Consider the following 12,642-nt stretch of genomic DNA (forward strand, 5'->3'; position numbering starts at 1 on the left):
TGTGCTGCTTGACTACAACTTGCATTTATTAACCAAGGTTGCTCCTCTCTGGGAGTACAAGGGAGGCCTGTTGGGACAGCCATATCCATAGCAACAGAGGATTATAATTTCTGTGGATGAGCTAGGGAGCATCAGTTACATAAGCCAGTCAGTCTTGGAGACATCTCTGATGTTGTTGTGCTTGAGTTATCTTTTTAGGGCTAAATCCTCAGAGCTGCAGGCCTTTTTTATCTGTATGTATATTAAACACAATTTATACATCGGAGATAGCACGGGCTACCTTTATCATCCTTCTGTTTACATGCTTGACACCATATTCATTTTCAACCGCTTAAAGAATTTAAACATGTTGTTTCTAGATTGGAATATGATTTAATTAAAGTCTGTGAAGACCTAAGCCAACCAAAACCAACAAAAGGCTATGTAAGATGTATTAATGGGAAGATTTACAGTATGTTGTGTTTCTTTAAGGATAAGTTGCAAATTGCTGAACAACTTATGTTCTCATCATATTCTTGCAGCACACAATTTGTACTTTGTAAATTGCACTTAGACATCTGCACTTTAGTCTTTTTGATTTACATGTGCGTTTGCTGATGCAGACATGCATAAAACACTCAAATGTGTGTATACAGTATGTGAGTAGGCATCCTTAGCAGTGATGTCAAAGCAGGGATTAGATTGTCTTATATTGCCTAGAGCAGCACATTTGCAATTCAGCAAACATCACACTCAGGTTGCCAAATCACTGATTATGTTAGTTTAACTATTTTGCATCCAAGGTAGTAGCCGTTACCTTCTCCTGCTTCATCTTTATATCCACTGTGGGTAGCTATGAATTCTCATATTTGTCCTCAAAAGCATTTGCACCAAAGTACTGTACATGGCTCTGGATAAAAACACAGATCCCAAGTAATGGTGATCCAAAAATACACCATGTTTTTGGCCAGTGGCTGAAAGAGGAGCAGCATCAGGCTAAAAAGTCAACAGGCGAGTGTGCAGGGCCTGCGCAAACTACCGCTCTGCTACCACAGCAGACACATCACACACAGGCTGTGGACCAGGCCACTTGCAATACACACACAACTGGCTGTTAGTGGTTTGAGAAGGGAAACTGTCATCTCACCAAACACAGTCCCACTTGAGTCAGACACAACATGCAGACAAAGTAGGCAGACCTCAGCATCACAAAGAAGCTCTGCTTTGCCAGGAAGAAAGAAAACACTGTGCATTTGACAGCATGTGATGGGACTGTGCATTAACAACCTCCAACATAAATTGAAGGAATTAGGTGAATTAAGTCCTTTCTTATATGTTAGCTTGTTTTTATTTTTTTAAAAGTGACAAAATCTTTCTAGGATATCATGAAACTAGAGCAGTTAAGAGAGAAAAGAGCAAAAAAAAAGAGGCATAAAGAGTTCTTGTTAAAAAAGAAGTCAAGGCTTCTCACAGTCAAGCCAGTTAGTCTAAAACTTTCCATCAAAGCCTCACTGAGCTGCATGGAGTAATTACCTTTCACACAGCAACAGCTCCCAGGCCTTATTACTGATACTGTTTGTGGTTGTGTATGTACATGCGTACAGACACCCACTAAGCAGAGGAATACTGTATGCCTCCATGTTCTGGTCAGACAGAGTGTGTTTTCATGTGTGTGCCTATAAGCTAACATCACCCCAGGCTCCGCTTTTCCGGCATAAACCAGCTTGCAGAAGTGATAAACCGAGAAATTCTGTTATGATTGGTCGCTCCTGGTCTCTGCTGTTCTGATGGCAGCAGAGAGAAGCCCACTCAATGTACTGTTCCAGGCTGTCTGGATATAAATAGACAGATTCAAAAGACAAAACCAAACTCTGAAGGACTCAATAAAACCTCCACCAGTGCTAAACAGTCTGCTTCTACACACAAAAGCACAAGTCTTATCGCCTTTAACTTTAGGCAAATAGTTTTCTTGACCCTGGAAACACTTTTTTTTACAGTTGCAAGTAAAGTCTCTGGTTAAAGTCAAGCCTTCATTTCACTAAAATCTGAGTGAAGTTTAGTGGTAAAAAGTGTATGCTATTCTCTCACATAACAATATAACAATGCCCCATTACAAAAAACTCCTGCATTCAAAATTCTACTTAAGCTAAAGTGCAGGAGTATTATCAAAAAAATGTGTAAAAGTAAATGCAGAAAAAAGGTCCCTGATGAGCTCTGTTACCAGAGACTATATACGACTGACCAGGATTAAACTACCTTTCCATACTTTATTCAGTCATGTTGTCAGTCTTTAATGTGACCAGGCAGTTATTATTTTTATTTTTGCAGACATTTTATTAACCACTCTGCCTTGAGGAGTTGCTAAGCCTGAAAAAAATCCTAAGTCTGGGTTTTTATGGACATTTTTAGTGTCTCATGATGGTCTAAGTGCTGTTTCAAATGCTCTTTCTGGAGTAAACAGTGGCTCCTTGCCATGTTTTGGTATGAAAATCATTAATGTAATTATATGAGAAAATATAGGATCAGTATTTGTATCATCCTTCAAAATCAGCTGCTAACGACTGTAGTAAAAATGGCCCAAAACACGAGTCATATGCCCAAATGAATCTGACAATGTTATGTGAATGGGAGCTGAATGAAGTCCTTTGCTGGCCAGAAAAAATAATGAACTGATGAAATAAAACTCTGTAACCAGTGTCACAAGTAATGTCATCGACTTATCAGAGTGAAAGTTCAGCAGCCTCTTCCAGCATTACTCATAACCAAATGTGGATTTTATAAATCTCTCACTCACTGCAGATTTGAAAAGCCCAAATAACATACACCCTGGTGTTTCCAATATCTCACCACATCGTGAGTGGGTTGTTTTTTTCCAGGGAATGCTCAAAATGGAGGGCCCAGGCAGCCAGTAAAACTACTTGGGCATGCAGTCTATGAGGCCTGCCAGCAGCGTATACCAACAGACATAAAAAAAAAACGACCAAAAACCTGAAATAGACAAACAGTTTAAGTGTTCATAAAATATTTCTAACCAGGGAACTTTTGTTGGAGGGATTAAGGAAGAAAGGAGAGGCACTTTTAAAATGGAGAACTGCTTTGCTTATAATGTTATCCATGTGATCTACTGCAGTCTTATGAATATATATTAATGTGAGCAACTGTGTGTGGACTGTCAAATATGGCTCTTATTTTTAGTTTGGAAACAAAGGTTTTCAATCTCATTCTGCATAGGGAGGACTCAGCAGACCTGGAGTGCAGACTCACCTATTACTTTATAATTTGCACAAGGGCCCCAATACAAAATATAATCAGGTAGCCTAAATATATTGTGCATTATTTTCGATTAAGCTAGTGTACCCGTCAGTAGACAAGGTTATAAAATGAAACTTTAGTGATGCTTACACACTATTGCATCACACATTATAGGCTATTTTTATAATATATATCATTCTGAAATGAACTGTTTTGAATTACTACTTTTACTTTTTGTTTGCTTGATGCTAATAGTTGTACTGTTATTTAAGTAGTGCTTTGAATGCAGGGCTTTTTCTTTCAGCAGAGAATTTCTATACTGAATAAAGCTGACTGCCACTGTGATATTGCTACTTTTACTTAAGCAGAAACACTCGGTACATATTCCACCACTGAGTAGTAGTTGCAGACCCAAAATAGATTAGTTTAGTGTTTACTGTTCGTGTATATAAGGAGAAATAACACAGCAAGGGGTTGATGGATCTTTGTAACAGCTCCAACTGGTCTCACAAACTGCTCATACAGTATTTTAGTTTCTGAGCCCTTGACTGTTGTATAACGTCGCCATCTTGTGGACACAAAAGTGGGAACAGTTTTCTTTCGTCATCATTATGCGTCGATCTGTCCCGTCACTGTGACATGTGAAGAAAACATGGGGAGGCAGTTGGTTTAATATTTCACTACTTTGTATTCAAATTCATGCAACATTAAATGTACCGATTTTCCAGCTAAAGTGGAACTTTTACTCACGTTGCGATTCTGCTAGTAGTTGAAAGCGCGGTAGCCTAAGGTTGGGCTAGCTAGCTTTACTCGCACGGTTTCTTTTCTGTTTATTGGCTCGCTTTTAGCCTGCTAGCAGCATGGATAACACTGAGGAAAATGCTATTGAGCTCCACGGAGATGAGGAAATTATTGAAGTCATTGATCTGAACGACACGGAGCCGGGTCCTGGTGAGTAGGGAATAGTTTACATAGTTTGGCAATGTCGACCTGTGACAGCCACTGTAGGATGCTGTGTTTGTTATTTGTTATTTGTTTTGAGTGCCTGGCGTTTGACCGAAGATCAAATGACACTTTTCAGGGGCGTAGCTGAGGATTTGTTGGGGCCTTTTCCAGCCGAAGGGCCCCTATAATCATTACGTTTTATTTTCATTAACATTATTTTCCTATCACTAACAGATGATTTGGCTGATGACTTGGGGGATGTTGACTTTGAAGATCCCGGAAATGCAGATGATGACAATGAGGGCTGGGAGACTGAAGACGAGATGGAAGCTGAGCCCGTGCAAGATGACAGCGATGTCACCTTTTCCAAACACAGTGGTAAAGTCCTGCCTTGGGCTGGTGTGCTACTATCAGTCAACTCCAGTCTTTTAAAGATGGATTTTGACCTATCTTCCTCCAGGCTCTGTGTTTTGCGTGAGTTTGGATCCTGTGACAAACAGCTTGGCTGTGACAGGAGGAGAGGATGATAAGGCCTATGTCTGGAGGTTGAGCGACGGGGAAGTTCTGTTGGAGTGCACAGGTCAGTGTGAAAGGCACACTGAAGATTGTGTTTACACAAAGTGGGTTTGGATCATTTAATTTTGAACTCTGCAGTTTTTATACTGAAAGTCAGTTTATATACTCGGGTCAGAACCATCCACACCATGCCTGCCAAATAAAACACTGTCTGTATGAAACTGATGCTTTTAAGTTTTCTTTTCCTTGGTGTTTCGCTGTAGCCATTAGCGCTTTGTGGTACTTCATGCTGCAGCTAAAAATGATCTGTGTGACACTGTAATCGTTTTTAAAAACTGCGTGCAATCTCTACAGGTCACAAAGACTCTGTGACATGTGCTGTGTTCAGCCATGACTCCTCCCTGGTGGCTTCGGGTGACATGAGCGGCATGATTAAAGTCTGGAAAATAGAAACCAAAGAGGAGATCTGGTGTTTTGAAGTCGGAGACCTGGAGGTGAGCCTATGTGTTTGTGTGACTGTTTAGTTTTTACATCTGTAAGCACTTACAGTTTTTATGGAGGCTGAAGGAATTTATGAGGAAATAAAGCTGTTTCCACTACCGGACCCTAACGAGCTGTAGACCAAATACTTCCCTTAACCATCCCAAGCGTAACCTCCGGGGTTGGAGTGGACTGCCCTGCTTTGTTTTCCCACTGTATTGTCTGTCAGTCTCTGAGGAGGGAGGGGCTGCACCCATCTTACACACACGGTGCTTGTAATGCTGATGGTTGAGGTGCAAAGACACGGATATTTAACAAATCACTGGCAACTGCTCTGCTTGGAACCACCCCTCCCCCCTCATAGTCCTGGTACTTGATTTTAGTACTACCTCCTGAGGGGTGCTGATACTTGGCTCTCAGATCTTATTTTCAAAGCAGGCAAAGTGTAGTGGAAACACATGTAGTACCTGTGACGTGTGTTAATCGTCTCAACATGTTTCAGTACAGTCCTCTAGTGGAAATCCCCTGTAAGAGAGGATGACCACTCAGGCTGAGAGTTTGAGGTCTTGTGGAGGAAGTGAACGATCAGACATTCTTCCCTTGCTTAACCTTGACTGCTGTGTTGCCCTTTAGCAAAGCACACAACCCATAATAATTATGACATCTGCTCATTAGCCACTAGTAGAAAACTGCTGTGGAAATTAGAAGGAAATAATTAGTGTGTATGTGTGTGACGTACCAGTTCATTGTGGTTGTCTGCCATCCTTCCTCCTCAGTGGCTGGAGTGGCATCCCTGCGCTCCGGTGCTGCTGGCAGGAACAGACGATGGCAACGTGTGGATGTGGAAGATCCCTGCAGGAGACTGTAAAACATTCCAGAGTCCTGCATGCCAGGCCACCAGTGGCAAAGTGCTGCCTGATGGTAAGAGATGAGAAGACAAGCCATTTATTATTTTAAAAAATGTGGCAATTAAAGGTGCAATTAAAAGCCACTTGGCAATATTTATCAAGGTGCTTCCAGTGAAAATTTGACTTTTTTAAAGATAATTTTTCTTTACTCTGCATTGCATAGCTTGGCTAGTTATCAGATTTCTTCTCAGTATGTTTATATTTCAATATGTATAATTTTTACTTAGAAGTGAAATGTATTTTTAATAATTCCCCCCAGGTAAGCGGGCTGTGGTGGGTTATGAGGACGGGACAGTGCGTGTGTGGGACTTAAAGCAGGGCAACGCTATCCATGTCATTAAAGGTCAGTCAGGCAGCTACAACATGTCATTTCATCCTGATGTTACCTTTGCATTTTAGACTTTTTGTAGGTTGTGTTATCCAGGGTGACATATGAGTCCATCTGTCAAACTAGCTCATCAGATCATTACAGTCACATCTCTTACCTCCTATGACAGGTCAAGACGGACACCAGGGGTCGCTGACCTGCCTGGCATGTAACAAGGACGGCTCTCTGGTCTTGACTGGGTCAGTGGACGGCTGCGCCAAGCTTTTCAATACCACCACAGGCAAGGTGGGTGCAATGCAACAAAGGAAAAAATGTTGTGTGCTTTAATAAAGCACACAGACACATGGAGATCTCAGTTTTAGAACTGAGATACTTTTCTAGTTTTTGATTTCTTTTTAAGACAGCAGTCTTTATCAGCTTCTGATGTCTGTGTTTGTTGGGTTGTGTCTGTGTATGTGAAGGTGGTTGGAACATTCTCTGTGGAGGGAGGCAAAGCAAAAGGATTAAAAGAAGAGGAAGAATCCAACTCGGTTGAATCTGTGGGATTCTGTAACGTGTGAGTTATGGTACAATTGGACTACTGTCAAATCTTATCTTCAGATAAACTGAAAGAGTTTCACAGTTCTGCTGCAGCTGGCTGGCTGGCTCACCTCTCTCTGGTCTCTGCAGCCTACCTCTCATAGCCGTGGCGTACCTGGATGGGACTCTGGCAATATATGACCTCTCTACACAAGGCCTGAGGCACAAGTGCCAACATGAGGTAACTAGCATCACAAATAAGGGAGAGCGTGTGTGCTTTAGTTTATTTCCCTTTCATATCTCCATGCATTCTCAAACATTTTTGTTGGTGACAGATCAAGTATATACTGTCGTCATACTGCTAACTCCCTTGTCCTCTTCTCTAAGATGAGGCAGAAATGTTTTTAACTGTTTTACCTAAAGGCTTGTTAGCAAAGCAACCAGTGTGTTTCTAGCTACTAACATGAGCTACACTGCAAATCAGATAAGAGCATTAGCTACATGTATCGGTGTGTTTTGAGTAAGAAATGTCAGAAGCTCATAGCTGCTGTCATCTGTGCTCCTCCAGGCCGGCATCGTTCACCTGCGGTGGGAAGAGTCTTCTTCTGTGGTGTCCACCTGCAGTTTAGATGGAGCGCTGCGTTTGTGGGATGCTCGCTCTGGAAACATGGTGTCAGAATACTGCGGCCACACAGCAGAGATCCTCGACTTCGCCATCAACAGGTGCGAATGCAGAGAGAGATGGACAGATGATTATTTCCTGCCCCAGTTCACTGCAATGAAACCTGCTCAGGGATACTTCAGCAGTACTGTTGCTTTGCAAGTTTGAACTCAAGCCTAAAACTAAACACTTAGCAGCATTAATTTACTTTGTCAACATCAAAATCTACTAGAGTTGTGTTGATGTTACAGTGTGAGAGTGGCTGCTTAGAGCTTTAGTTTGCAAATAAATCTTCACAATGTGATGTGGAATATTTTGTTTCTGGAATGAGCCAAAACACTACAGGCAGATGGATGCTTTTTAACTTTATATATAATCATGTGTACGTTTTTTGACACTTTGCCAGTTTTTAAAGCACAATGTCATACTTTATTGCTAATAGAAAATGTATATAAAGGTTTTGAAGAAACATCGAGTCACATTTAACAAAAACATTGTAACAAGAAATTGCACAAAATATAGATTTTCTCCACTGATTTTTCAATTGGTCAAGAAGCTAGAAGCCGATATTGGAAAGGATAATCTATAAAACTTGAAACTACATAAATTATGCTGATTTCCTGCCTGACTGTCCTCCTCTCTGTCTCCTCCAGGGAGGCATCTCTTGCAGTAACCGCCTCAGGAGACAACCAGGCCAAAGTCTTCTGCCTTCAAAGACCCGATCGGTAAAGAGACAGGAGATATTTCAGGAGAAATAGCAGAGACTTTGCATTGCTGAGGCATTACGCTCTCATGCACTGGAGATTCCTTTCTCCTCAGGATTTTAAAATATTCTCATGTGGTCTTACCATCTTATCTGACCTGCTTTACTGTAGCATCCAAGAGAATTTTTTTCTGTTTTAGGACTTAAGTTGTGCTTAGTTGCCAGATGTTAAGCACATTTAAACGCAACTAAGTGAGAGGAAAAGTGAGTTTGGGTCTGGTTTGAATGACAGCAGATCTTCTCGTCTATGCAGAACTTTAAATTGTGATTCTTTTACTTTAGGTTCACTGTTTCTGTTAGAAACACAGCAAAGCACCTCTGACAGCTAATGCCCAGTCCTCAAAAATGTGTGATAGAGGATTTTTTCCTTTTGTGTTTGTGTGGTCTTCCGGCTCTCAGATTATCTTACCAAACTTTCAAAGTAATTCAACTGTAAATACAAAATAATTAAACGTTTTTCAGAGTAACCATTAAAACTCATTTTCAATCAAGGCTTGTGTTATGTGTGACTAATGTCCATCCCTTCCTCCTTAAACACTTCACTGCATCTGACAAAATGGTTTATAGTTTTTGCTCAGACAGAAGTGGTCGTGGTGTGGGTCATGTGGAGGCATCTGTAAAATTTCTCTGAATTCAAGTGGTGGTTTTCCTTGTTTGGACTGTATCTTATATTTTAACTAAGATCTGTATTCACAGATATGGTTAATGGGAGGAGATGAGTCAGTCTGGAGATGACAGCATCCTAAAAGAAGTGATCTTCTCATAACCACAGCTTAAATGTGATTCAAGTTAGAAAATTGACTGGAGACAGTGAGTGCAAACAGTTAAATGCAAAAAAAAAAATAAAAATAAAAGAAGTTCCACATGGTGCCAAATCCACTCATATAAACCTAGACAAAATCAGTCAACTTGTCATCATGCTTTTTTTTATATAGTTTTCCAATGATGGGAGTGAAATGATGAGGAAAAGACATCATGCAGTTTTCTCAGCTCACATCAGATTATGTTGAACTAATTACGATTTTAATGAAACAAGTAGGCGGGTGTTGTCATGCAAAAGTATTCAAGTCAGGGTATCTTCTTAAGCGACCTCATTGCAAACATAACTGTGTTAAATACTTCAGTCACACTAATTGTAACTTCATCAGACAGTGTACACGTGACAAACTATTAGTATTGTTAGTGTATTTTGTTGACATCTTTCTAACAAAAGACAAGCAAACAGTTGAATTCAAGCCACAAGATGTCAGTGATGTGCTGACGGGTGGATCAGTGCACTGTACCTCCGCAACACTGACATCTAAGCTCTGTTGAATATCAAGTCGATTCAGCCTCATCAACATCATGTAAATTCCTATTTTAGCTACATGAACCTGAGGGACTCCAGAGAAAAACTGTTTATAACTTTATTCTGTGAATTCTTTCACAAACAGTGGAACATTTAAGTGCTCTGTGGTTTATACCAAAACCCAAGGTTTTAAATGAGGAAAAAAAAAAAATGAAATATGCAAAATAACAGACACTAAGTGCTTTTACAGAGAAATACGCTAAAATTGTCAAGAACTTTCTCTTAAACATATACTTTAGTACAGAATGCAAGACTTGAAACTTCTAGTTCCTCTATACATGTCAACATGCTAGTAGAATTAAGTACAACAAATACTAGCAACAGTTAGAGATATTTAATTCAAATACTCCTTCAGCATCAGGTTTTACTCTGTCTCAGTCTCATGCTGCACTACGGGACATGTCCTATGGTTGCAGGCAAGAAGGCAGACAGGACAGCAGCTGGGATCTTCTAACAGACTTGTCTGCTACTGCTTGGAGACCATTAGACTGGTTTGCACCAGAGTTTGGACTACCCTGGACTGACCTGGTACAGCCTAATCCACTCATGTCAAACGGAATCCTAAGGTTGGGCACATCAGCAGTCCCCACAGGAGAAGAAGTAGGCCTGGCATGTGCTGGGTGTCTATACTGAGCTGATGTCTGCTCCCGTCTTGCATCATCCTGTGATTGAGTGGAGCAGCAGAAGCTCATCTGTGATTGGCCAGCTTCTGTTTCTGACTGTTGCACTGAGGTCACCAGCCAGTGTGGCAGACAGTGCTCAGTGGTCTGGTGATGTGATGGGTGTATAGGTGAGTAGCTGTCAGAGGTGCAGCTAAAACGCAAGAAAGGAAAGTGTTTAAGTGTTAAAACAATACACAGGCAGTAGCCAAAATAACTGTCACATCAATTCAAATCTGTGTTGGTCAGGCTTTACTTTTTACTACTGTCTATTTAGCAAGTGTACTCAACCTTTTCTGTTGCACTCTTACATAATAGTGCACCAGCATTTCATGCAGCAACTCCAGTTAGATACAAAGACAGCTACTAAAGTCTCAGTTGAGTCATTGGTTGGACACTAAACAGCAGTAAATATCAGCTTTAATACAAGTCTAACAATCACTGCATTAAAGAGGCAATTTAGTCACTGTCTGCATCAGTCACAAACACCGCAGGATAATGTCATTTGTCAGTGAGAAAAGTCCCTAAAACCCTTATGTGAGAAAACCTAAACAAAGAGGCACTGTGGTCACAAACACACCAAATGCCCTGCATTTTATATTTGTACTCATATTTTATTGTACCAATAAAAGTAGTCCTATGTTTTACTAGCATAAACTACTGAAACTGCTGAACTACTACTGTAAATTCTCAGTATTCATCCTGTTTACTCTTGTATACTGCTACACCTTTTCAAGGTGTAGTCAAGGGCGGGCTGCAACACTAAATAAAAATATGACAAGTGTTGCATTTCATTCATTGTAGCTTAACAAAGCTATTGAAAATGTATAGTAACTGGCTCAAGTTAAACTGACCTGTTGAAGGATGTCTGAAAGGAAGAGGAGGGGGAAGAGTGAGCTGGCCAGTTGAGTTTATGTGGGCTCGCCATGGTCACATAGTCATCCTGAGGCAGCACAGGTGAACTGTGTCTGACCTGAGGGGACATCGTCACATAGCCCAGCCCCTCCTCCTCATCACCCAGCTCCCAGCCCTCCATCTTCATTTCCATATAGCTGCCAGCATCAGACCTGGAGCCCAGCTGGGATCTGATGGGGCTCAGATGTGAGGTGAAGCTCAGAGTAGGTTCAGGTTCTGCTTTATCTGGTTTGCAGGGCTCTAGGCAACACCGTGTTGGACTAGTCTGGATTTCAGGGTTTCTGCGGGGCAGGGCCAGGGGAGAACTGTTGAGCCGCACATTCACCAACTTGTCTCTGTATATGGGTCTACTGCGTTTTGAGGCCAGAAGTGCCTGAGGCTGATGGTGGCTGGAGGCTGGTGACCAACTGAACTCAGGAAGCACTCGTAGTGCCCGGACCGTCTCCCGAACTACCTCGTGAATGTTCTGGGCAATTGCGAGGTTTCCTGTATAGAAGACAAGTTTTTTTTTTTTTTTTTTTTTTTTTTAGGGGGGGCACAGTCCTGTCATAAGGCTTTACTAATATCAACACAACCTTTGTTCTCATTTACCTTGATCTCTTGCTTCCATCCAGATCTCTCCAGGACCATTTGGTGCTGACCTGCCTAGCTCCAAGAAGAACAAGCCCTCCAAGTGGCCGAAGCGCCGAACGCTCAGCAGAGGTATTGTAACTGAAGGCAAATCACTGCACACACCCACTCTGACCAAGATGAGCGAGGTAGCTGTGAGGCAGAGTCGGGTTTCTCCTGCAAGGGACTTGGAACGACCCAGACCTCTGGGCTTCACTGTGACAGGCCAAACCTTTATTGAAGGTGAAAGAAGCAGGGGCCGAGACAGGAACATTTTTATTCCAGTCACAAACTGGTACTCGAAAACATCTTTTATTTTGAAAAATTTAATAGTTTTAATTGCCCACCCCGAATGAGCGCATGAGCTCAACATCATGATTTTCTGTTGACTTTGGCAATATGTCTGTGGACAGACCATTTGTGCCTTAGATTTCCTTTTTACTTTGGGTGGGTGGTGAGCGGGGATTAGTTATTAAAAATGAATATCATTTAAACTTGTGCATGACATAATGGTTCCTCATTAAATACAAGGGTAATTCAAGATAGTTTTAATGATCCTATTACTTTACATTATCTGATTTGATCTTATTTTTAACTTCTAGTCACACAACAGAAAAAGAAAATCTCTGACTTGTATGAAATGTTTGCTTTCTTTGTTTAGTATCTACTGTTTGTGACAGAAAAAAAACTGCTCTAACCTCTTTGAAGAAAGCAGCAGGAGGCAGAGTGCAATACCCATCATCCTCTTCTTCAAACCCTT

At 41.2% G+C, this 12,642-nt stretch overlaps 2 protein-coding genes across 2 annotated transcripts in view; one reads left to right on the plus strand and one right to left on the minus strand.

Annotated features, from left to right (window-relative positions):
* Positions 1-3,824: 3,824 nt before the first annotated feature.
* On the plus strand, positions 3,825-8,832 carry aamp (angio-associated, migratory cell protein). The gene is made up of 11 exons (XM_020600696.1): positions 3,825-4,182; positions 4,411-4,554; positions 4,637-4,756; positions 5,047-5,186; positions 5,949-6,093; positions 6,340-6,423; positions 6,578-6,693; positions 6,870-6,964; positions 7,078-7,168; positions 7,496-7,650; positions 8,242-8,832. The coding sequence occupies exons 1-11, from the start codon at positions 4,092-4,094 to the stop codon at positions 8,315-8,317; spliced, it is 1,257 nt and encodes a 418-aa protein (XP_020456352.1). The 5' UTR covers positions 3,825-4,091; the 3' UTR covers positions 8,318-8,832.
* Positions 8,833-9,652: 820 nt separating this feature from the next.
* Positions 9,653-12,642, minus strand: part of LOC109960514 (uncharacterized) — a 4,002-nt gene continuing 1,012 nt past the window's right edge. The window contains exons 2-5 of the mRNA XM_020600671.1: positions 12,581-12,639; positions 11,865-12,114; positions 11,213-11,759; positions 9,653-10,512 (exon numbers count right to left, since the gene is read on the minus strand). Coding sequence (XP_020456327.1) covers positions 10,104-10,512; positions 11,213-11,759; positions 11,865-12,114; positions 12,581-12,639 — 1,265 coding nt within the window. The 3' untranslated portion in view covers positions 9,653-10,103. The remainder of the gene's footprint in view (positions 10,513-11,212; positions 11,760-11,864; positions 12,115-12,580; positions 12,640-12,642) is intronic.

The sequence above is a fragment of the Monopterus albus genome, unplaced genomic scaffold, assembly GCF_001952655.1.
Source record: "Monopterus albus unplaced genomic scaffold, M_albus_1.0 scaffold48.1, whole genome shotgun sequence".
Lineage (NCBI taxonomy): Eukaryota > Metazoa > Chordata > Actinopteri > Synbranchiformes > Synbranchidae > Monopterus > Monopterus albus.

Coding starts and splice junctions, on each gene's coding strand:
- aamp (XM_020600696.1), top strand. CDS start 4,092: ATGGATAACACTGAGGAAAATGCTATTGAGCTCCACGGAGATGAGGAA. Junction 5,187..5,948: donor TTGAAGTCGGAGACCTGGAG/GTGAGCCTATGT, acceptor CTTCCTCCTCAG/TGGCTGGAGTGGCATCCCTG. Junction 6,694..6,869: donor TCAATACCACCACAGGCAAG/GTGGGTGCAATG, acceptor GTGTATGTGAAG/GTGGTTGGAACATTCTCTGT.